Source organism: Loxodonta africana, chromosome 6 (assembly GCF_030014295.1).
Source record: "Loxodonta africana isolate mLoxAfr1 chromosome 6, mLoxAfr1.hap2, whole genome shotgun sequence".
Taxonomy (NCBI): Eukaryota; Metazoa; Chordata; class Mammalia; order Proboscidea; family Elephantidae; genus Loxodonta; species Loxodonta africana.
In genome coordinates, this window is record NC_087347.1 from 68,963,571 (window position 1) to 68,989,015 (window position 25,445).

The following is a 25,445-nucleotide window of genomic DNA, read 5'->3' on the forward strand; positions in this document are numbered from 1 at the left end:
TTTTCTCAAGGGACAGCGTTTCCCACTCATCCCCCTCTCTATTACAGCTGCCCCTGATGATTAAATATCAGTACCAAGCAGCTTTCTACCATATTCTCCTAGGAGACTTCTTCTATTCATTTCTAGCATAATCTCTTATACTCATTTCTTGGGAACGAAAACCCATCTTGTCGCTTTCGGCCAGGTCCCAGAAGTGAAATACTAGGGCACATTAATCTGCAGTGACAGCCTAATCCCATTCCTCACCACCTCCCAACAATTCTCAATTTCCTAATTACCTTTCATAGTTTTCCTTTTTAAAGTTTCCTTTCAGCCTAGGCTGCACACTGCCATTAAGTCACTTTTTCAAAGAATATTCATATCTTGGGAAGTTATGAAGGTACATTTCCTTTTGCATGCTGATTTTTGGTGCCTATGCAAAGCACTGAATGCCTGTAGGGACAGAATTTCCACTTTGCCTTTTCTTTTTAATGCGTTTCTGCTCAGTGTGCTGCATGTCTAAATGAGAAACTTTAGTTCATTGGAATGACCTAACCAATAATGAGCATCAGAAGTAATCATATATAGAAATGCACTAGTGCTTACAAAGTTTGGATACATCTCTTTTTTTCTCCCTTTCAGTCCCCCTCTTGCTCCACACACCCTCCGTACGTGTACCCATTGCCGTCAGGTCGATTCTGACTCATAGTGACCCTATAGGACAGAGTAGAACTGCTCCATAGGGTGTCCAAGGAGCAGCTGGTGGATTTGAACTGCTGACCTTTTGGTTAGCAGCACAGCTCTTAACCACCATACCACCAGGGCTCCACATCCTGCATATATATAATTATATTTTCACAACTACAGTGTGTTGGAAACCCTGGTGGCGTAGTGGTTATGTGCTACGGCTGCTAACCAAAGGGTTGGCAGTTCGTATCTGCCAGGTGCTCCTTGGAAACTCTATGGGGCAGTTCTACTCCTGTCTATAGGGCCACTATGAGTCAGAATCAACTCGACGGCACTGGGTTTGGTTTTTAGTTTACAGTGTGTGTAGGCGCCAAAGTTACTTACATGAGGGTATACTTACCACAGACAATTAAAATGAAGTTTGGTGTTAAAACCCATTCTGATTTGGATTTTTTTTTTCATACTTTACATGAGAAATTGAAATATACCTTTACACAAATATATTCCGTGAAAGATACACACCTCTGTAAAAAGTGGTTTTATGACCAAACAAGATTGGATAATGCTGTGTGTTATGTTCCTCTCCAGCAGTATCACAATGCACATCCACATATTAACACCTCTGAGAAATCCCACAGGAAAGAAACAGTTTAACTTTTTAAACCCAACATTTCCCAAACTTACTTGACCATGGAACCCTTTTATTTCTGCCCATAATACCATTTATTCTCTAGAATACTTTTTGATACAGCTTGTCCTAACAGATAAATTTTAATTATTATTATTTTGCCATTTGTTTCAAGTTCTATGACTGTGGCCTTCACTCTTGGGGGTCCTAGGAGTTCAACAATATATAGAGGCAGATATGGGCGGCATTTTCAGTGAGTCTTGGCCTGAGAGAGAAAGCACCAAGATGTTTTGTGGTCTTAGAAAATCTGACAGAGAACAAGCCTAGTCATGTGGGTAAGAGATCCCTGTGGAAATGGAAGCATTCGTGCTTAAAAAATTACTGTACAAAACTCAGAGTAGAGCTAGTATCGTGCTCCCTTCAGTGAGTGTACCTTGCTTGCAGGTTAGCACTGGTAGTGCAAGACTGATCAGAGAAAGCCCCCAACACAATTATAGAGGTGGTGGGGGCTCGGTTGGGATGTTCATAAAAGGCTATAGACCCCACCAAGATCCATGCTGAGTCACACCTCTATGACTCACTATCTGCCCTAAAAAAAAAGTAGTCTTTAATTCTGTCTGGGAAACAGTGAAGACCCAAATCAAACCTTGTTGCTTCAGTGGAAACTTCTATGGAAGCAGGTTATCAACCAGGTTACTGCACTCCTACCCTTACTTATCACTCTGCCTTATGATAATTTGTTATCTTCCCTATTAGACTTCGAGCTTCCTGAGGGCAGGAGCTATGTCTTATTTATCTTCGTATTCCACGTGCCATGGGCCTGGCATGGTAATAGTCATCAATACTTGTTGGTTGAATGAATGATGGATGAATAAATGTCTAGAGAGCCATGTTGGCTCCACCTTCTCGATGGATAAATGAATGAATGAATGAATGAATCACAATGTCTTCCTTCACTTTCATAGCATTAGTCTGAATGCTGTCTTGCAAAATCTGCTATGTTGCAGGTTCAGCTGCAAAATCTACATAGTTTCTCTGACTGGATCAGTGTTGCGTGAGGGTGGGGAGAATTAAGATGGAATTACAGAAGGGAAGACGAAGGGATCTGATGCTGAAGATGCTCAGACCAATGCTGTCACATGGCTGCATGTGTACAAACACCAGACAACTGAGAAAGCACCTGAGATGAAACACAGTGGTTCAGAAGCTGTGTGGACATGGGGGAGAGGGAGAGGTGCAGCAGAGATGTCCCCTGGTTAAAGGAGGAAACATCTCCATACTCATCCTGAATGTTGAAAATATAAAGTGAGTTGTGATCATCTACCTGACTTAACTTTAGTGGGGTCCAATAAACCAACATGAATAAAGGAAGACTGACTATTTTGCATCTTGACCCAACCTTACATCAATGGCCCTGTTAGCAAAATTCATGAGTAAATAAATGTGGTGCATCTGAGCATGGCTGTTAAACAAGCTGCAGGAATGAGCCTGCGTTGGCAATTGTAACAATAGGATTCTGAATTAAATTTTGAAATCTTCTTTCATCGATGACAGCCAACTTGGTGAAAAGGAAGAATCAAATATCAGAAATGTATGTTATAATGATCACACTTGTTATGTAACAAAAAGACAACATAATATGGTGGAAAAAACCTTAAAAACTTGGATTCCAATCTAGATCTGGTGCTTACTAGCTGTGTGACCTTGGAAAAGTTACATAATGTCTCTGAGGACTGGTTTTCTCACCTGTAAAATCAGAAAATAATATCTATTTCACTGTTGTCAGGATTAAGTGAAATAATGTATGTAAAGTTGTTAATATGTTGCCGAGTGCATGGTAGGCACTTACGAATGGTGTTGCTTTGTTAGGCTTTGTTAGGTGCTGTCGAGTTGGTCCCAACTCATAGTGACCTTATGTATGACAAAATGAAACACTGCCCAGTCCTGCGCCATCCTCACAGTCATTGTTATGCTTGAGCCCATTGTTGCAGCCACTGTGTCAATCCATCTTGTTGAGGGTCTTTCTCTTTTTCACTGACCCTTTACCAAGCATGATGTCCTTCTTCAGGGAGTGGTCCCTCTTGATAACATGTCCAAAGTCTGTGAGATAAAGTCTTGCCATCCTCACTTCTAGTGAGCATTCTGGCTGTGCTTCTTCCATGACAAATTTGTTCTAATGATCGTTTTTATTATTAATAGCATTATTTTTATGTATTATTATCATAAAAATGTTAACATACTTATTACTGTCACCCTGCCAATTTGAAGTTATCAGCCAAGCAACTACACCTACTCCTAACTTATGGTCTATCTCATTATCTGACATTTTGTATTTACAATAATAATAAAAAATCTACTATCGGACTATTTTACACATTAACAACATATATCTAGCAGTAATGAATGCCGAGGTGTGAGGCGAGAGTAACCCTAGCTATGATGGTTAAGTTTAAGTGTCATCTTGGCTGGGCTATGATTCTCAGTGGTTTGGCAGTTGTGTAATGATGTAGTCATCCTTCATTTTATGATCTAATGTGGTCATCCTCCATTTTCACATAACGCCAATTTTTCCATAACAACCTGGCCTTTGGAACCTAGCCATGTTGATAAGTGAGGAATGGGTGTAATATTTTTTAAGCACCTAGTTCACGCAAGGCACTCTGGTGTGATGTGCATATAAAACTCCTAGAATAGCCAAGACAAAGTGTATACCACACATTTGGAGACACATATTTTCATAAAAATGAACTCCATCATAGAAATATAGTCGTTAATGTTAAATATTGATTACTAAATAATATGATTATCCAAATTTTTACTTATATGATAAGACTTAAAGAAATAACACATACCTGACTAGTACCTTCTTTATTTTTATTCGCAGTAAGCCCTATTGAACCTAACATTGTTGTTTCTCCCAGCGTGGGCCAGCTCTGAGTCTTTCTAAGGGTTGCAGGCCCCTGAGCCCCTGAATTGACCATGATCTTGGGCTGCTTTGTACCGGAGATGGAGGGCAGCTTGTGACCAAAATCCTTCACATTGTACTTAGATGCAGTCTTTGCTCCTCTCACTAACGGGACAGGCTGCGCACTCTCTCTTCCCAGGGCTTCCAAGTTAAGGCCAAATTGCCCTTTCAATTTCCATGGCTCCTGCATTAAGCAAGAAAGAGCACAAGTGATGGGATTGTCTAGGATCTCTCTTCACTCTTAAGATACTCTAACTCCTCATTAGAAAATAAACATATTTGAACATTTTAAATAAACATTGCTGAAGTGGCATTGTTGAGGAATGAGTTGTGCTACATAAGTGAAGTTTACAGATAACTGAAAGTCATTCCTTCAAGTATCAATTAACACTTTATTGATTTAAAATGAAAATACCTATATGTATATTAATTAAGACTTAATTATAGACCACAATCTATTACGTGCCAAGCATTGAGATAAAAAAAAAAAAAAAAAACCCACTGCCATCAAGTCAATTCTGACTCATAGCGACCCTATAGGACAGAGTAGAACTGCTCCGTAGAGTTTACAAGGAATGCCTGGCTAATTCAAACTACCAACCTCCCGGTTAGCAGCTGTAGTACTTAACCACTACACCACCAGGGTTTCCAAGGTATTGTGATAAAAAAATACCCACCTTCAAATATTTTACTTTATTCTCTTAAATAACAGGTGAGATAGATGTAATAGCATTATTTTAGAGACAAAGAAAGTTGGTATCAAAAAGGCCAAGTAATTGTATGAAACTACTATGTAAAGGAAGAGCTGAGGTTGGACTCCAAATGCAGGGAACTTTCCAGAATTACACAATGAGATACCATAGTGCGAATGTGAGCTGGGAAACCATATTAGAAATTTGTCTACCTTGTATGTAAAGTAGATAAAGTGGTCTCTGAATGATATTCACAAGGTCTTTTCCCATGGAGGTTCAAGTACATTGGGTTTAAGACAGCTGTTCTAGACACTCGGAAACCATACAGCCTGATCTAAAGATCTATTGGGCATTAACTATACTTTCCTCACTAACTTGCCCAGTTTTCCAGCAGTTTTAAAGTCTGATAGCCAACGGGGATCTCTGATATGAGCTGCTGTTTTTTAAAGGGACAATACAAGTTTTTCTTAAAACTAAGAGATAGGGTTCGAGTGGCTTCTTTAAAGATTCATTATAAAAGAACCAGTTGGATTATAAGATCTTGAGAAATAGTATAAACTGAGAAGAACACATACTTTTGTGGTTACGAGGACGGGAGGGAGGGCGGGAGGGTGTTTGCTGATTAGTTAGTAGATAAGAACTACTTTAGGTGAAGGGAAGGACAATACTCAATGCACGGAAGGTCAGCCCAACTGGACTGGACCAAAAGCAAAGAAGTTTCTGGGATAAACTGAATGCTACAAAGGTCAGCGGAGCAAGGGCGGGGGTTTGGGGACTATGGCTTAGGGGGACTTCTAAGTCAATTGGCAAAATAATTCTATTATGAAAACATTCTGCATCCCACTTTGAAATGTGGCGTCTGGGGTCTTAAATGCTAACAAGCAGCCATCTAAGATGCATCAATTGGTCTCAACCCACCTGGATCAAAGGAGAATGAAGAACACTAAGGTCACACGATAACTATGAGCCCAAGAGACAGAAAGGGCCACATGAACCAGAGACTTACATCGTCCTGAGACCAGAAGAACTAGATGGTGCCCAGCCACAACCGATGACTGCCCTGACAGGGAGCACAACAGAGAACCCAAGGGAGCAGGAGATCAGTGGGATGCAGACCCCAAATTCTCATAAAAAGACCAGACTTAATGGTCTGACTGAGACTAGAGGAATCCTGGCGGTCATGGTCCCCAAACCTTCTCTTGGTCCAGGACAGGAACCATTCCCGAAGACAACTCATCAGACATGGAAGGGACTGGACGATGGGTAGGAGAGCGATGCTGATGAAGAGTGAGCTACTTGTATCAGTGGACACTTGAGACTGTGTTGGCATCTCCTGTCTGGAGGGGAGATAGGAGGGTAGAGAGGGTTAGAAACTGGCAAAATTTGTCACGAAAGGAGAGACTGGAAGGGCTGACTCATTAGGGGGAGAGTAAGTGGGAGTATGGAGTAAGGTGTGTATAAGCTTATGTGTGACAGACTGACTTGATTTGTAAACATTCACTTAAAGCACAATAAAAATTATTAAAAAAAAGAACCAGTTGGCTGCAATTCCGACCGCGGCAACCCCATGTGGTCAGAGTAGACCTGTGCTCTGTAGGGTTTTCAAAGGCTGGTTTTTCAGAAGTAGATCGTCAGGCCTTCCCTCTGGGTGGACTCGAACTTTGAATCTTTCTGGTAGCACCTGGGCGCCTTAACCATTTGCACCACCCAGGAACTTCAAAGACCTATTACAGGTAGCAAAAACTGCTGTTGGAAGAGCCCCATGGCAGTGACAGCTAATGTTTCCTTTTCAGTATTAATGCACTGTTTGTGATTTATGAACTGGGTTGACAGCATCAAGTTCTCAGGGAGACCCTCTACCCTCCTGGTCACAGTTTGCACAGTTTTAGTTATTACTTCCTTCGCAGCAACAATCACAGCAAATCTGCATTGTTTCCAAGCCTATGCCCTGTCCTCTACTCTCCATTATCAGATTGTAATTCTGCTTATATATGTTGAAGCCACAATGCCAAATCAAACCAAATGTTGTTCTTATATACTCACTCCTGCTCCAGTTCTTTACTGGTTACCCAGACCCCAAAACTGCAGCAGTACTTCCCCAGGCGCATTCTCTAAAACTCTAGTCCATGAGGTGCTCCTTGGATGAATATTTTTGTGGCCAAAAAAGTTGTCCCGGTTATTCTATCATGCTGTAAATGCATATAAGTTTATATTAAAGATTCTGAGAAATTGTGTACATATTTTATAAGATTATACCATATATACCCTTTTTTGGGTATAAGATTTTGGGGGGGCGTTTACCTTATATTAGAATCTTATTTTTTATAACCCCTATTAATAGTATTTGGAGCCCTGGTGACGCAGTGGTTAAGAGCTATGGCTGCTAACAAAAAGGTTGGCAGTTCACATCTACCAACTGCTCCTTGAAGACCCTTTGGAGCAACTCTACTCTGCCCTACAGGGTTGCTCTGAGTTAGAATCAACTTGTTGGCACCAGGTCTGGTTTTCGTATTAATAGTGTTTATTACTATTAATGGGGGTATAAAAATTAATATAGCCCTGGTGGCACACTGGTTAAGAGCTCGGCTGCTAACCAAAAGGTCGGCGGCTTGAATCCTCCAACCTCTCCTTGGAAACCCTATGGGGCAGTTCTACTCTGTCCTGTTGGGTCGCTATGAGTTGAAATCAACTCGACGGCACCAGGTTTGAATAGTATCTGCAAGAAACATCGGGAAACTCTGTCTTAGGGCAACTTGGCCTCTACTGGCTCCTTGACAATTACATGTAGTCAAAAGCTAAGTTCTGTTGACTCTCTCTCCTCCCATTCCGTTTCTTTTATCAAAAAAAAAAAAAAAAAGTTGTTATCAAGTCTATTCCAACTCTTGGCTACCCTATATGTGAGAGAATAGAACTATGCTTCATAAGGTTTTCAATGGCTGATTTCTTAGAAATAGATCACCAGCCCTTTCTTCCAAGGTGCTGCAAACCTCCAACCTTTTGGTTAGCAGCTGAGCAGGTTAACCGTTTACACTACCCAGGGACTCCTCCATTCAGGCCCTTTTCCCTCTCCCCCAGCCCCATGGTAGTTAATGTGCCCTGGCTGCTGTCACTGCCTCATAACAAGTTGGCTTTGTTGCTCCCTCCTCACCCACCCTGCAGCCCCTGGTGCACAGTTCATATCATGGAACCCCTTCCCCATTCAAAAACCATCAGACCCCTCATTACATAGTGAAAACATCCAAAGACGTTGCCCCTGAAAGCAAACACCTTTCTAGCCTTTTCAGAAACAATTTTCCATCACATATCCATCCCTCCAGCCATCCCTCCAGCCAAACAACTCAGCTGTTGTTCTGGGCATGCCTCCTCCTCATTTCCTTTCAGCATATTTCAGCTCATTCCACCACATCCTCACACCCCATCTCTGCCCTCAAAAGGCTTACCTTCTTCATGATCCCCTGAGCCAGAATTTTTTTTTTTTTCCTCAGAGCATGCACAACACTTTGATTAGATCTAAAGCACTTTCTCTAGGGCATTAGTATTTGTGTTGTATGGTATGTGCCCACTTTTTCCTTACGATTATGTCTTATTTTCGTTACTAGTCTTGGATTTCTTAGAGGCAAGAACTGTGTCTTATTCATCATTACATCATCTGCAGCATCTAGCCTGACACACAGAATATTCCCAAAAAAGTTTATTTAATGGATGAGTGAACTACATAAGCAACTAGCTTAGGATGTATCTGTTCATGGTCCTTTGCCAAAAGCAGGAAAAGTAGTTCCATCCAAAGAGCTGGTGTAGGGGAAGGGGTGGTAGGTGGAGGGTCCTGGTCACTCACCGTTTGGTCTCTTTCAGGAGCGGCTCTGCCCTGGCCCAGCTCTATGGAACCTCTGCCACCCTAGAGCATCACCATTTTAACCATGCAGTGATGATCCTTCAGAGTGAGGTACAGACTGCTGTTCCACTTCTCCCCTGACAGAAATAAAACTCTTGTTTTCTACCACTCTTTCTTTGCCGTGTCACAGGTAGCTACAGAGCAGTGGGACACCTTATTTTAAGCCAAACTATTGAGCTTCTCCTTGGCGGCTTTTTTATTCTTTCAGAAGCCTGACCAAGGACCTTGTTCAAGCTCTGAGTTGATTCAATTGCATTTCATTATTGCTTAGGAGTCTTTTAGATTCATGTAACAGAGTAGGTTGCCCATAGCTCGTCACTTGAGCATGACCTTACCCTCCTTAGTGGGTACAGAAGCCCACTAAGGAAGTGACTTGGTCCAAGTGACAAGTATAACCCAAAGCCAATTTAAAAGGTGATAGAAGCAGAAAGAGGGTGAGAAAGATGTACTTTATTAGCACAATGAAGAAACCTATAAAAGATAAAAAGAACTAAAATTGCTGGTGGGACCAGTTTGAAAGTGACAACTGCAACTAAATTTAGACCCAGGGCTAATGCCATATGCCCCATTTTTCTTCAGTGGCAATGCAGGAGTTGGAAGCAGTTAGAATTTTATACTTTCAGCTCTCCGCAGGGAAAAACAGAAACCACTGTCTGGCTGAGGCTTCTGAGTTTAAAATTGTCAAGAAAGGATCTGTTTAATTTTCTGCAGGCATACAGGCTTTTTTTTTTTTTTTTGAGGCCAGGAAGGAATCATCTGTTCCCCATTATTTGTCAGTTCTCTGGCTGTGCCATTAATTATTATTATTATCATCATTAAGGCCCCGCTTCGCTGGAATAGCATCATTAAATATGGAGGGTCTTTTCCTCCAGCCTATCTTGGGAAAGCATGTCTTTTGCAATATGGTGAAAGCCCTCCACCCCATAAAGGGGAGTCGGCACTGGGAACCCGAGTGCAGACCAGGGAAGGGCACACCCGTGGGGGTGACACATTTTCAGACGGGAATAGAACCCCAAGGTTTAGGCTCTCAGTAACTGACAAGAGATCAGCATCCGGGCATTTGTGGCTCTGGAATTTTCCACCCAAAGTCATGTTTTAGCTGAATCCTGTCAAAGAGGGAAGTAGGGCTCAGAGGAGCTGCAGTTCAGATGTCCTTTCTGCACAGGTGAACATGATGGGTGTACACCTCCACCCCCCAAAACCCCACCTTTGTAATAACAAGCACTATAAGGCTTACTCTGAAGGCCATTTGTTTGTGTCCTTGGGGACTTTCTAGTATAAAACCCCACTAACTCAGAATTTGTGTTCATACAAATAAAACACATCGACTGCCCTTCATGTTGTGGTTCTCTATAAATAACAGAGAATAATAATTACAGAGCCACCCACTGAGTGCTTGGTCTGTGCCAGGCACACCGTGGGGCCTCACCCACATCCCCTCCTGCCCTGCCCATCAGAAAGGCAGGTAAAAAGGTGTTATTGTCATCCCATTTTCCAAATGAGGGGACTGAGACACAGAGAGGTTAAGTGGCTTGCTGAAGGTCACACAGCCAGTTGGTTGCCCCAGACCGTCTGCCTCCACGTTTGGCTTTCTTCCCATCAATACCACACTCCTGCCTCCCTAAACAAGAGTGGAAACAGCATCTGAGGGAGACTTAAATCTTCTTCAGGGAACAAACCCTTGAGGCAGTATAGAAGGTCCCTTTGCAAATAAGCAATACACTGATTACAAATTAACTTTTTTTTTTTGCAGCTTGTCTGGGTAGCTTCGTCACTCTGTTAGCTGTAAATTGCGTTAATTACTAAATATGCTTTGTTGTTGTTAGGTGCCCTGGAGTAGATTTTGACTCCTAGCGACCCCATGTGACAAAGTAGGACTGCCCCATAGGATTTTCTAGGCTATAACCTTTACTGAAGGAGCCCTGGTGGTGCAGTGGTTAAAGTGCTCAGCTGCTAACTGAAGGGTTAGTGGTTGGAACACACTAGCTGCTCTGCAGGAGAAAGATGTGGCAGTCTGCTTCTGTAAAGATTACAGTCTTGAAAACCCTGTGGGGTAGTTCTACTCTATCCTATGGGGTCTTTATGAGTCGGAATCGACTTGACAGCAATGGGTTTGTTCTTGATTTGAACCTTTACTGGAGCAGGTCTTTCTCCTGCAGAGTTACTAGATGGGTTCCAACCCCCAAACTTTTGGTTAGGAGCTGAGCGCTTAACCGTTGCACCACCAGGGCTCCTTATATGTGTCCTTTAAAAGTAGTAAAATGCACTCCCTCACAAAATAATCAGAATCCTCAAATTCAGACTATCTTTCTTCTTAGTCCTCTTTAGTTCTTACTGTAACTTTTTCCCAATGGCTCTATCTCTTCTACTGGGAGATGCTGGGCATGGAGCTGGATCCAGGGGACTACTTTTCCCAGGGCTTCCGACCACTTTTTCCCAGTCCCCAGAACAAGGACCTATGATTGATCCATGTGGCACAGTTCAGACAGAGAAACCTGGCCAGTATCATGGTGAGGTACTCCTTTAGTGATTTGTCTTATTCCTAATGGCAGAATTAAAGGTCTGGAAGAGTCCATTTGAAAATTATTATTAATATTGGACCTGGTCCCAGGTGGAACCAATATACTCTTCAAGGAGTGTCGGGTTCACCCAGAGATAAATTAACTCAGGGGAGCAGATTATCATGTGATGCCTGGTAAGAGCTCATCTACTAATTGATATTCTGGTTCTCTGAGAGAATTAACTTACTTTCCGCTGGGGAATAGTTTCTTCTCAGACAGGTATGCTGTTCCCTCTCTTCTCCTCCGTCTTCTGGCTCTCAACATAAGGGTTAAAACTGGTCCACATTCTGGGCCACGTGTTTATGAGTTTGTATTTCATACTAAATTGACCTGATAAGTGAACAGTCCTGACTTTCAAAGCAAAGTCAGTGAATTGTTGGTCACCTTATGGAAGGATTTTTCACTTTATTAAGAACAAATTGTGGAGCTGCCTCATGCAGTTAAAACAAATTTTGATGAATGGAAGTGTGCTTTTCAAAGGTGTAGAGCTATAGGTATATTTGCAAGTTTTCCTAGATAAATTAGAGTCCGCTGTGCCAACAACTAAAGCAATCAGCTGCTAAGCAAAAGGTCTGTGGTTTGAAACCAACAGCAACTCTGCGGGAGAAAGATGTGGTAGGCTGCTTCCATAAAGATTACAGCCTTGGAAACTGTATGGGGTCACTGTGAGTCAGAACTGACTCAAAGGCAGTGGATTTAGGTGCCAAGGATAATGTCTTATACATCTTAGCCGTTCCCTAAGTATTCATTACACTGAATTTAATCCACTGTACATTAAGGCATATCTTAGCAGTTTAACAAAGGGCTTCATAGCTTCAGCACTGTTGATATTTTGGGCCAGATAATTTTTTGTTGTAGGGAGCTGCCCCATGCACTGTAGTGTGTTTACAATTTCCCTGGCTCTATCTACAGGGTGCCATAGCACCCTTCCCCCAGTGTGACAGCCAAAAATCTCCAAATATTGCTGTCTCTTGAGGGGCAAAATCACCCTCTGTTGAGACGCAATGGTTCAATGGACTGTTTTTTCTCCTCCTTGAAGTCACTTGTTTCCTTAGCAAGTGTTTCCAAAATGTCAGCTTAAATTTTTACTAGTAAAATCAGTGTTTATTTTAGGGTTGGGAAAATTCCCAAATGTTTTGCCAACTTCTCTACTCAGTAATTCCATAGGAAATGGGCCATCAGCTACAGTTGTTGGCACAAACACTTCCACAGTAAGACAAGTTCAACCATTTCTAGAGTTTTCCCTTCAAAAGAGGATGGAGTGTCCTTTGGTAAAAAAAAAAAAAAAAAAAATTTTTTTTTTTTCTTTTACCAATAGGCCTCCCCAAAAAATGGTTGCACTCTCTAGCTTTACTGTTTGCCAGGGAATCTGTTTGTATTTTCATAAGATTTCCTTAAATGAGTTTTTATTATATCCCCGGCCCCCTTTTTTTTAACACAGGAAAAAAATATCATTAGCAACCACAGATGTAATGTTCTCTTTTGTGACTTTACTTTCTCATTACAGGGTCACAACATCTTTGCTAATTTGTCCTCCAAGGAATATAGCGACCTTATGCAGCTTTTGAAGCAGTCAATCTTGGCAACAGACCTCACGCTGTACTTTGAGTAGGTATTGGCATTTGATCTATTTGACAAATGGGTATCTAAAGTTCCATCCTGTAATTAATTTTCAGGTTCGTATTGGGAGTTGCATGCTATTCTGGCATTGATATCAATGTGCAAATGAGCTAAACTTTGTTGGTGTTATTTCTCCCTCATCTAAATGAACTCATTCTCACTTTAAGGCCGCATCTGTAAACCAAGAGAAGCATGGCCACAATCACCAGATTTATAGCTTTCTTCTGTTCTATGGGCCTTGTTTGGGACTCTTGACTCTGTAACTAAGTGGTGGCCATTTTAGAGACTGGCTAAGATTCCTAATTTCGACTGTTATTTCTGGTCAGATCTGTAAAGGCACTAATGATGATGATGATGAAAAAGATTTGTTTCTGGGAGGTTGACTGGATATCCAAGCCTTCATTCCTTGCCTGCCCTGTATCTCTCTTCCTCAGAACAGCTATCCCCGTTTTTCCCACCATTCAGGCACCTGTCCTAGCTGGAAATCCCATCACTCCCATTCTCTTTTGGACCTGCTCTATCAGGCACCATCTTTTTTAGTAGCCTGGTAATATCTCCACGGATATGTACAGTTCTCTCCTTTCTTACAAACCAAACAACCTCCTTCCCTGAAAAAATTCTGTCACTCAACTCCATGGAGATCTTTAACTGTTTTTCAGTTTACCTTTCTTTTGTTGTCTTCCTTTTTTGATAAAACCATAAACCAGTTCCATTGACTTGATTCTGACTCATGATGAGCCCATGTGTATCAGAGTAGAACTGTGCTGCATAGGGTTTTCAATGGCTGATATTTCAGAAGTAGAATCACCAGGCCTTTCTTCTGAGGCTCCTCTGGGTGGATTTGAATCTCCAACCTTTCGGTTAAGCAGCCAAGTGGATTAACTGTTCGAGCAACCAGGGACTCCTTTTGATAACTAGAGAACATTAATACCTCTATTTTCCTTATACCCAGTCCACCTTGAAGAGCAGCATCCACCTCTACAGTCTACCAAAATTGGACTCTCAGAGTCACCAGAGACTTCCCTGTTCCCAAATTCAGTGTCTTTTACTAATCTCTCGTATGTTCTAGATTCTTTGAGCTATTTACTGATTTCTCCAGGCCAGTCTACTGTCTTTGCTTCCATGATATCCTGCTGCCTTCCTCTCTCCTTTTCTGAATACTTTGTAGGTTTCTTTCCTCTTGCTCCCAGATAGAAGTCCTTGGACCCATGTTCTTCCTTCTCTACTTAGATTCCATTCACCCCCCTAGCCTCACCAGTTACCTCTATATAGAAGACTCTCAAATTCTTCACTCTAACCCTATGAGTCGACTCGACGGCAACGGGTTAACCCTCCCTCCCATCCTAGGCCTGTCTCTCCAACTTCCGTTTCAAAACCCTTCAGTGGCTTCGTTGCTAACAAAGCAAGCTCTAAATCTGGTTTGGCTGTCAAGGCCTTCCATAATCTGTCCCCAACCTTTTCTTCATTCTTCTCTCCTACATGATTTATTTACTCCAGCCAGTCTGGTCTACATACAACCCTTTGAAAACACTCTGCACAGTCTGGCGCATGTGCCACAGTCACACCATTTGTTCCTCCATGGGATATGTCCTCCCACTCTCATCTGGCTGAACTAACCATCCTTGAAGGTTCAGCTCTTGTCCTATATTTTCCATGAAGCCTTGTGTCACCTTCTCTGAAATCTTATTGCATTTTGGCACTGTATCAGTTATAATTAGGTTCAATTGTATGTGACAGAAAGGCCAAGTAACAGTGACTTACTGCTGTGTCACATGAAAGAAGTCTGGAGATAAGCAATCTGGGGTTGTTAGAATGGCTCCATTAAGTAGTCAGGGACCCAGGCTTCTTCTGTCTTGCTGTACTGCCACCTTCAACACATGGCTTTCACCTCTTAGTGTAAGATAGCTGCTCAAGCTCTAGCCATAATGTTCACAATTCAGACAGCTGGAAGAAGGAAGGGACAAAGAAGAAAAGGGCCAAGGGACGATGCAAGCTGTATTTTAAGAGTATTCTGGAAGCTGCCATATGACACGTTTAATTGGCCAGAATTTAACCACTTGGCCATACCTAGTTTCAAGAAAGGTTGGGAAAGGAATTCTTTATTCTGGGTAGCCAAGTGTGCAGCTGAAAACCAGAGGTTCTATTACTATGAAAGAAATGAAAGAAGGCTATTGGGTAGAAAACTGGCAGTCAATGCCACAGGTATTTATTGTTGGATTCCACTCAATGAGTTGCTACATAGTACAGAGGAAGAAGTAAAGGCTTTGGAGTCATATTGGCCAGGATTTAAATCTCATTTTGGCTTTCTGGTTAAGCCTCCTAGACTGAGCCAAGTGTCTATATCCTCTCCCTCCTGAAGCTCCATTAAAATGACACTAAATGAATTTGAAAGGGAAAAAAAAGGCATAAGTCTGCAAGGAGAAAGAGTGAGAGAACACAACAATTGACATCAATACATTTGTGGAAAAGGGAAGGCAGACCAATGAACGGTAACTACCAGAGTAGAAGTGGAAAGCAAAGGCCTACAAAGGACAACTCTGAGAAGCAAGCCAGTTTGCCCTGCAGAACCTTGCTGGTGTATTGGAGATAAAAGGTACTGTGAAAAGTGGAGTTTACACTCCAAGCTGAAGACATGCAGATTTCTAGAAAGTCAGTTTGCAGAGCAGTCAGAACCCACGAAGTCCTCCACAAGCATAGCCAGGCAGCTCCCTTTTCCTCTAGCCCAGGAGAAGGCCAGTGGTTTATTCTCTGGCTCTGGAGAAATGAAATAAAGAGCTCTAGAATGGGGAGAAATATAGGGAAGGAATGCCATGCAGAGCTCAGAAGAGGGAATTAAGTGAAATGGAATGAGTCTCTGGACTGAAAACCCATGACCCATAGCCCAATCACACAGAAGCTAGGAGTCTACAAGTTACACACACCCAGGGTTGTCAGATTTAGCAAACAGAAATACAGGAGGCTCAGTTAAATTTCAATTTCAGATAAGCAATAGATAATTTTTGGTGTAAGTGTATCCCATGCAATATTTGGGGCATGCTTACACTAAAAAAATTATTTGTTGTTTATCCGAAATTGAAATTTAACTGGACTTCTTGTATTATATGTTATCTAGCAACCCTACGCCCCTCCCACACACACAAACACAATTCTCACTCACCTTTTTAATGTGTTACTATTAAACACAGACAGACAACCAAGAGTCTTAGAACATTCTTATCTCCAATATGAAAGACAGAGGCCAAAACATAAAAACAGAATTCTGAGGAAAGAGAGAGAGGAAAAAAAAAAGAAGATCTAAGATATTGCATCTGTGAAAGAAAAACAGGATGCTAAAAAATAATAATAATAATAGGTGCAACCAGAGAAGAGGAAAGAGTTCTTGGAAATTAAAAACATGATTTGCAAAATAAAAAATCCAATGAAAGCACTGGGAAATAGAGTCAAAGAACAAAAAGGCAGCAAGATGAAAAACACTGCTAACATTGTATGCCTTTTAGTACTATTTCTTTGGTTAACTATGTGCATGTGTTACTTTGATAAATATAAATTTTAATTAATTTTAAAAATATATCTAAAAAATTGCAACCTCAGCTCTGCCACTAACTAGCTGTGTGTCATCAGACAAATTATTTACCTCTCTGAACCTCTTTTCTTCATGGAGATTGTAGTTGGATAATAGTTGATGTGTTGCACCATTATTGTGAAGATTAACAATAATTTATATAAAGCACTTAATAGCGTGCCTGAAGTAAAGAAGACAAATGTATGTGAAAGCTTTTGTTATTACCAGGTTGTTTTTTTAAATTTTTCAAAGTTTTATAAATACATTAGATTTTTATGTGTGTGTCTTATCCCCCAAAGTAGGTTACAAAATCAACTCTTTCGTTAGATTGTTTTATAAGTGGCAACATCTACAAACTCATTTGCTTTACGTCCTATTTATTTTGCATGTTTTGGGTCCCTCGTATTTGCCTTAACTATCATGATTTTCCATCTTTTTCTGGAGTGATGTTCCTTGATTTAGGATTTGTGAGATGCTGGTTTCCTTTTAACATTTTTACTTCCTGACCCAGATACTTGCAAGATTTTGTGTTATTTTTCTCAGGGTAGAAGTGTTTCCCCAAACCAAGTTCCCAAGTAACTTCTAAGGGGAAAAAAAAAATCTCAACACTTGGAGTCCATTTATCAAGCCCTGTTAGGGATGTGACAAATTCACTGAGTGACCGCTGGAATGCAGTCAAGGAAGTTGGTTGCAACTCGTTTTCTCATTACTCTGTTCTTATCTTAATGCTGCAGCCCCTGCTAATGTTTGCTGACTCCTAAAGAAGCTGGCTTGTTCCCTCTTTGTCAGAGTTATTGTTTTTTGAGGTTCTGAATAGCTGCTCATTCTCTAATCTAGACCTTCGGGAGGCTAATTCACTTGCCTGTCTTCTGTTGTGTTAAAACGTTGCCATATTTTTTAGCCAAAACAATCCCAGAGTTAATGAAGGGAAAACCAGCTACCACAAACTGCTGCAAAGATGATTTTATCCCACAAATGTCCAACGGTAGAACTACAGGAATTTTAGAAATTATGTAATCCAATTCATCTCCTTCATTTTGTAGATCCCGTGCTGAGATCCAAAAAGTAAAATAGCAGCAAAACTGGAGACCTCACTTCTTCACAGGGCTCTTTCCACAATTACCATCTTCCCTCTCTAAGGGAAGAATCAAGAAATAGTTTTCATTTGGATTTGGGATACAGGATGTGGCAAGATTTACCTTTCTACCCATTGCTGTCAAGTCAATTCTGATGATTACCTTTCTAGGTGTATTTTAATGGGTTTAATATGAAAACCGAGCTGGGTTCCCTGTGCCCTTTCCCAAAGTAGAGCCGAGACCAGGGCTTGCGTGCAGGTGGTTTAGATTTGGAAGTGACTCCAGAAACCGGGAATGGGGCCTGGGAAACTTCCTAGTAAGGGCGCATTCCTTAGTTAGTCATCACAGTGGCAATTGGGCTTGATCTTGCAGAAACTTTCCGAGAAGTCCTGTATGCTACCCTTAAAATTGTCCACTGGGTCCTCATCCTCCATTGGCCAAAGGTTGCCCAATGAGGTGCTAAATCCCACACACTTTCAGGTCATGCATGCTTGCTCCAAAAGGGGAAAATGTTCAAGTCAAGGAAATGTGGAAAACCTCTAAAAACAACCAAAAAATCTTTAACTTTAATTTTTAATGGCATTGAGTGTCCTTGGGATTCTGTGCTACAAATGGCATATGAAAACAGTATTTACAAGATTAAAAAACAGCAACCACACACACACACACACACAAAACCTTCAGTGTGAATTTCTAGACTTCACAACAGAAGTCTAGGGGTTAATTATTCAGTCTGATTTTCCAAGTCACTGAAAACATTTTCTAGTTACTGTTGAGTAATTTTCTGAGATTGATTTCTGTGCCTATCTCTGAGTCCCTGTAGTGAATAAGGCTTTGATAATTAAATAGTAATTCCACCGTCTCTAGCAGGAATTAGAAATACCTTATCAGTAACCAGCCATGTGACTTTCAGAGAGTCATTTCATCTCTCTGCCTTGGTTTCCTTCCCAGCAAAATTGGGATAGGCCTGTCACCCACACCAATCTCCTAAGGCCTTTGTGCTGATCAATAGAGATTACCTATATGAAAAAGCTTTGATAATTTAACACACTTTGTGAAGAAAGGAATATTCAGCCGGAAAACTTAATAAAATATGCACCCACCATAGAAGATGATACTTGTTTAGAAGCTTTTGAACTTCATTCTAATAAAACTTTGAAATTGAGGGTGTGGGGTAGGCAGAGAAAGAGATCCAGAATTACAAATGTTAATACTTCAAAGGGTTGCTGGGAGGCCCTGTACAGGTCTTACATGTCTGCATGTAAGTCAATAAATGTGGCCCATGCCACATCCGTAATTGATAATAAAGACAACAACTAACATTTCCTGAGTGCTTACTTAGGAGCTTTATACATATGTTATCCTACTTCATACCTAAAGCAGTCCTATTAGAATAGGTACTATTACCAACCTCATAATACACATGAGGAAACTGAGGTTTGGAAAGATTCAGTAAATTGCTCACAAATGTTAAATAGTAACGCTGGGATTAGAACTATGTAGTTGGACTCCAAAATGTTTTTAAATACTCTGTCTTTGCTCTCTGCATTTATATAACTGATAGCTGAAAAGTGCTAAAGGGAAAACTGAAGCCCATTCCAGGACCTTTTAGGCATCAGGGGCAGCAGTAACTTGAGTATACACATGCCTGAAGCATTTGCAGACACACTAGGTATTAGGCCTAGAAAAATGAATGAACTCCAGGCCCTACCGTGAGCAGTAAACGGATGAGGGTGAGGCTTCCTGGTTAGAGTTGCTCAGAGCCTGCATAGTGGGTCAACACTGCAAGTAGAGGCTCCTCGTTTGCAGTTGAGAGCCCTGGTAGCACAGTGGTTAAGGGTTCAGGCTGCCAACCAAAAGATCAGCAGTTTGAATCACCAGCTGCTCCTTGGAAACCCTGTGGAGCAGTTCTACTCTGCCCTATAGGGTTGCTATGAGTTGGAATTAACTTGACGGTAACGAGTTTGGGTTTTTGGGGGGGGTTTGTTTGTAGTTGAGCTGAGCTGGAAGCATCAGAGGATGGTAATTCTTTAGCTTTAATACGGTCAGGGAGGTGGTTGCTGTTGGGCGGCACTGAGGAATGGCCCCACAACTAGTTTAGCATCCATTCATAACAGATTGTGATTACATCACACTATACAAGCCCAGGAGCCCTGGTGGCACAATGGTTAAGAAGTTGGCTACTAACTGAAAGATTGGCCCACCCAAGGGGCTCCATGGGAGAAAGACCTGGCAATCTGCTTCCATAAAGATTACAGCCCAGACAACCCCATAGGCAGTTCTACTCTATCACATGAGGCTGTTATGAGTTGGAATCAACTTGATATCACCTAACAACAACAATAACATACAAGTGCTGCACTGTTCTAGGCATTGCAGTATCTCCCTGCATCACCACTACAGTGGATGCTCCATGAAGGCGGACACTTTGCTCTTTAGCTCACTCTTGAAGCCCCAAAACATAATGGTTTCTCAACTGAAATTCTTGTATCAGCCTGCAAGGTAGATATTGTTATCCCTATCTTACAGGTAAGTGTATCTGGGCTTGGAGAGGGTAAGTGATTCGCCCAGGGGCATCGGATTGTCTGCGTGCCTTCCTCCATGCCACATTGCCCAGAATACAATTTAAGCAGAGAATTAACTGATAATTCAGGTTTTATGAGTCCGTGTGGATATTCAATGCTTTTCGGATTGACTTTCTAACTTAATCAGATTAATCTTCAAATTGAAATGTTTCCACTTTCCTTTGTGCCCTGCAAACATCAGCAACTGTGGGAGATGTTCAGTTTGGTGGTTTCTTTGTCTTTGTCTTTTCAAAGGGATCCAATGAGTAGCATTTCTCAAAAACATCTAATGATGACAACAAAATATACTAAATTATTTTATATCGTTAAGGATTATAGTTTGACTATACTTTTAAAAATTAAATTAATACCTAAAACAATTTATTAAAAATGCAGTAGGAACTCAATAAATGTTTCTATCACTGTGCAGACAGGAATATTCATTCATTCATGATTCAACAAATGTTTATTAAGACCCCACTATGTGCAGTGTTTTCAGCTACCACAGTTGCCAACACTGAACTAGCTGCTGTATTGGAAATGAAGAGGATAAACTAATGTACACCAACAAACCCACTCCCGTGGAGTTGATTCCAACTTATAGTGACCCTATAGGACAGAGTGGAACTGCCCCATAGGATTTCCAAGGTTGTAATCTTTACAGAAGCAGAATGCCACATCTTTCTTCTGCAGAGTGGCTGGTGTGTTCGAACTGTCAACCTTTCAGTCGGCTTCTGAGCGCTTTAAATACCACGCCACCAGGGCTCCTTAAACTAATACATAGTAAGGTGTTAATGACTGTTAGGGCTTCCTCCCTCCCAAACATTCTTAAAATTTAACAGAACCTGATGAATTAACCCACTGACATTATTCTAATGTTAGAACAACAGGCCAGGACTGCTGGAGGAGATATTTTTTTACTTCCTGACACACTTCAAAGCATGTTTACATATACTCATCCCCATCCACATGATATCTCAGTGGATTAAAGAAAACTAGAAATTCATCCGCTAACACTTATTAATGCCTTCTTTGTGCCATCCCCAGTGCTAGTTACACAGGATACAGAGGCAGATAAAACATGGTTCTTACTTTCAGGGGCTCAGAGCCCAGTGGGGAAGAGAGAAAAACAATTACACTACAGCTTGATGAGTGCTACAGCCAAAGTAAATGCAGGGGACAACTGAGGACACTCAGTCTAGTAACGGCTTAAACAACTTCTTTGCCTGGTGATACGGCTTAACCGAACTGATTGCTGGGGCGTTGTGTTGTCTAATCGTCTACCATTTCCAACATGCAGAATAACTCTAGACTTCCCATTTCCCACATTTTGCCAAATTTTCTTCCTGCCATCAGCAACAGCACAGCATTCAGCAAATCATTTCAGTGAAATTCTTTGCTGGCCTTTGTATTATCAGTGCTAGTCTAAAGCAGAAGAAAATTCACTTTCAAAATTAAATATGTAACTTTTCTCCTTTAGTCATAACTACTAGACTTAACATGTACATATTAATTTTCTATTCCTCTCCAGTGCTAGTATGCTGGAAGCCCAGGAAACACCAGAATCTGCATTTAACAGGCCGATGTGTGATTTGCCTGTTGAATGAGCTGGAAGAACACTGAAAGAACAAACGCCCTCTTCCCCTGTACCCATCCCACCCCTTCCACTCACACTCACTCCTGCCTCACAATTCTGGAGATGATACTGCAGGAGGATCACAATGATGATTTGCCACCTCAGCAGTAAAACCTTCCCAGCATTCATGGACTTTTAGTAGACACAGAGCAGTTAGATAAATAGATAGATAAACAGTATGTGTACATACATACACATATAGCTATATAAATTTACCAAAAAAAAAAAAAAAAAAATCCTGATTAAACCCAAAATATACACAGGAAGGGTAATTTCTCCCTGTACAAAGAAAAAATGCCATGCATATAAATTACAAACCAGAAAGATTTTCCATGTAGTGATGGGTGACCGGTAACCAATCTTTAGAATTATTTTTGTGAGTAATTTTAGCAGTTCTGTTCAAATGATGCTTTTTTAAAGACTGCTATTTTTCTGATTGGAACATATGTCAGGAGAGCAGGATAAAAGCCTAATAAAAGCATATCTGATTATAAATGAGATTTTCCAGTAAGTTGCTTTTCACTAGCCGAGTACTTGCCATCGTCCTTGAAAACCAAGGTTCCCAATGATCTGCCTAAGAAATTAATGATATAGTTCCTCATGACAGAGCCGAGTCTGGATCCAGGAGGTATTGTATAGTTTTGTGGGTTTTCAAATGCTCATTTTAGCAGCCTCATGTTTTCTAAATGCTCCTAATCTAACAGTTTTGCATATGCTAATGCTCTTGACTATAGAATCTGTACACATATACACGTATAGGTGTAAAAGGGGGCAGCTCTTGGGTAAGCTGTTTCTCAAAAGCACAGTGACTTTCACATTGCGGCTTTGTAATGATTATCACTAAGGAGAAGAGAGGAAATTCATCACCTGGAGCCATGAACCAACCCAGGCCCGGGCTATCTGCAGCTCTTTGGAGAACCCTGTTATTCTCTGGTGTCTGCCGGGTACTTGGTATGTTGCTGTTGTTAGGTACCATCAAATCAGTTCCAACTCAGCGGCCCTATGGACATCAGATCAAAACACTACCTAGTCTTGTGCCATCCTCACAATATTTGTTGTGCTTGAGCCCATTGTTGTAGCCACCATGACAATCCATCTTGTTGAGGGTCTTGTACTTTTTCACTGACGCTCCTCTTTACCAAGCATGATGTCCTTCTCCAGGGACTGGTCCCTCCTGATAACGTGTCCAAAGTATGTGAGATGAATGAAGTCCTGCCATCTTGCAATGCTATAACAGCTCATGGGAGTTGCCAGCCATGACTCTCCATATACTCAAGAGTCCTGTTACCCACAGGTTTACAAAGACTATCTCAGAGGCCAGAACTAGGAGGCTGAGGACATGAAATCTACCCATATCTGCCCATAACTGACCTGGGACCCTGAGCAAATCACTGCATCATCTTCCTTCATCTTGAGTTTCCTCAACTATGAGAGAATTACAGCAGAGTTTTTCAACAGTCCCATGCAGCTCTAACTGTATGGAAAATTCAAATTAAAGGTAGAAAAGAAAGTATTTTTGACCTGGCAATAATTTTGTATTTACATATAACCTTGAAGAGTTGCCGTGGATTGATTCTGACTCATATTGACCCTATGGACAGATTGGAACTGCCCCACAAGGTTTCCAAATCTGTAATCTTTACAGAATCAGAATACCACACCTTTCTCCTGTGGAGCAGCTGGTGGGCTCAAACCAACAACCTTTTGGTTAGCAGCAAAGCACTTAACCACTGCGCCACCAGGGCTCCTATATTTACATATATATCCAAACACATATACTGGCAAAGAATATTGAATATACCATGGACTGCCAGAAGAATGAACAAATCTGTCTTGGAAGAAGTACAGCTAGAATGCTCCTTAGAAGCAAGATAGCAGGACTTCATTCATCTCACATACTTTGGACACGTTATCAGGAGGGACCAGTCCCTGGAGAAGGACATCATGCTTGGTAAAGAGGAGGGTCAGCGAAAAAGTACAAGACCCTCAACAAGATGGATTGTCATGGTGGCTACAACAATGGGCTCAAGCACAAGTATTGTGAGGATGGCACAAGACTAGGTAGTGTTTTGATCTGATGTCCATAGGGCCGCTGAGTTGGAACTGATTTGATGGTACCTAACAACAGCAGCAACATCTGTATACGTATATACACATACATACATATATGTATATGTACATATATGTATGTATGTGTATATATATACAGAGGGGAGAAGCTCACACATGAATTTATTAGGAGACGTGTACAAGGATGTTCATAGCTGCACTGTATGTAATAGCAAAAAAATGGGGAATTAAATTTTTATCAACAGGAAATGAGCAAATAAAATATAATAATATGGGAATCCCTGAGTGGTACAAAAGGAGCCCTGGTGGTCCAGTGGTTAAGGCACTCGGCTGCTAGCCAGAAGGTTGGTTGTTCAAACCCACCTGCTGCTCTGCAAGAGAAAGATGTGGCAGTCTGCCTTTGTAAAGATTTACAGCCTTGGAAACCCTATGGAGCTGTTCTACTCTGTCCTATAGGGTCTACTCTGTCCTACAGGGTTGCTAAGAATCAGAATTGACACAGCGGCAATGGGTTTGAGTGGCACAAACAGTTAACATGCTCAGCTGCTAACTGAAAGTTTGGAGGTTCAAGTCCATCCAGAGGCGCCTCAGAAGAAAGGCCTGGTGATCCACTTCCCCCAGATCAGCCACTGAAAACCCATAGTTCTACTCTGAAACACGTGGGGTCACCGTGAGTTGGAACTGACTTGGCAACAACTAGGGCTGGGTTATAACAGTATACGGAATACCATGCAGTACTGTGAAGGAACAGCCTAGGACTCTGTGTAACAACACGGATAACTCTCACAGACTAACAGTGAGTGAGGGAAACAAGTCGCCGAAGAATGCACACCCTCAGATGATACCACCTGAATAAAGATTTAAAACGGGCAAAATAATATTGTGTATCATTTGTTTTGTAAAATTTTAAGGCTATTTGTGAGGATGATCTATACAAAATTTAGGAAATGATCACCTTATGTGGGAGAGAGGCAGACAGAGTCAGCAGTGCAGAGACACCCAACGGCCTCAACAGGACTGGAAAAGCTTTATTTCTAAGTTGGATGGTGCATAAATACTTTGTCCATTGCATGATTTTTACACCTTCTAAAATACATTAAATCTGCATCATAAATCTTCGTCTATCATCATGTCAGAATCATTTTTGCAGCTATATGAAGATGATTAACTATATCTCTTGATCTTTCAAGAAGGATTTTTTTCCAGGAACTTTTTAAAATTTTAAAGTACAGTTAGTTTTAACCTTTAAAGCATCTATTTGGCTGTTGATGTGACTGACTATATCACCAGATGTGTGATGTACACAGTTCCACTATTGACTAGACATTTCTCTTGTTTATCTTGACAAATCTATGGTGTGTAGGAAGTCTCCTATTCTGAGTTCATAGCCCAATGTTGGGACCTCAGAACCTGTCAAGAAATAACCACACCATTGTGAGTGAAGGAAAAATCATTGTTTTATGCTGTATGAAAAAATTTCTTCCAACCCTCCTGTATCCACCATCCCTACAAT

General features: G+C 41.2%; 1 protein-coding gene across 1 annotated transcript in view; it reads left to right on the plus strand.

The window, feature by feature from the left end:
* PDE11A (phosphodiesterase 11A) overlaps positions 1–25,445 on the plus strand; it is a 453,992-nt gene that overhangs the window by 358,760 nt on the left and 69,787 nt on the right. The window contains exons 14-15 of the mRNA XM_003405971.4: positions 8,804–8,894; positions 12,912–13,012. Coding sequence (XP_003406019.1) covers positions 8,804–8,894; positions 12,912–13,012 — 192 coding nt within the window. The remainder of the gene's footprint in view (positions 1–8,803; positions 8,895–12,911; positions 13,013–25,445) is intronic.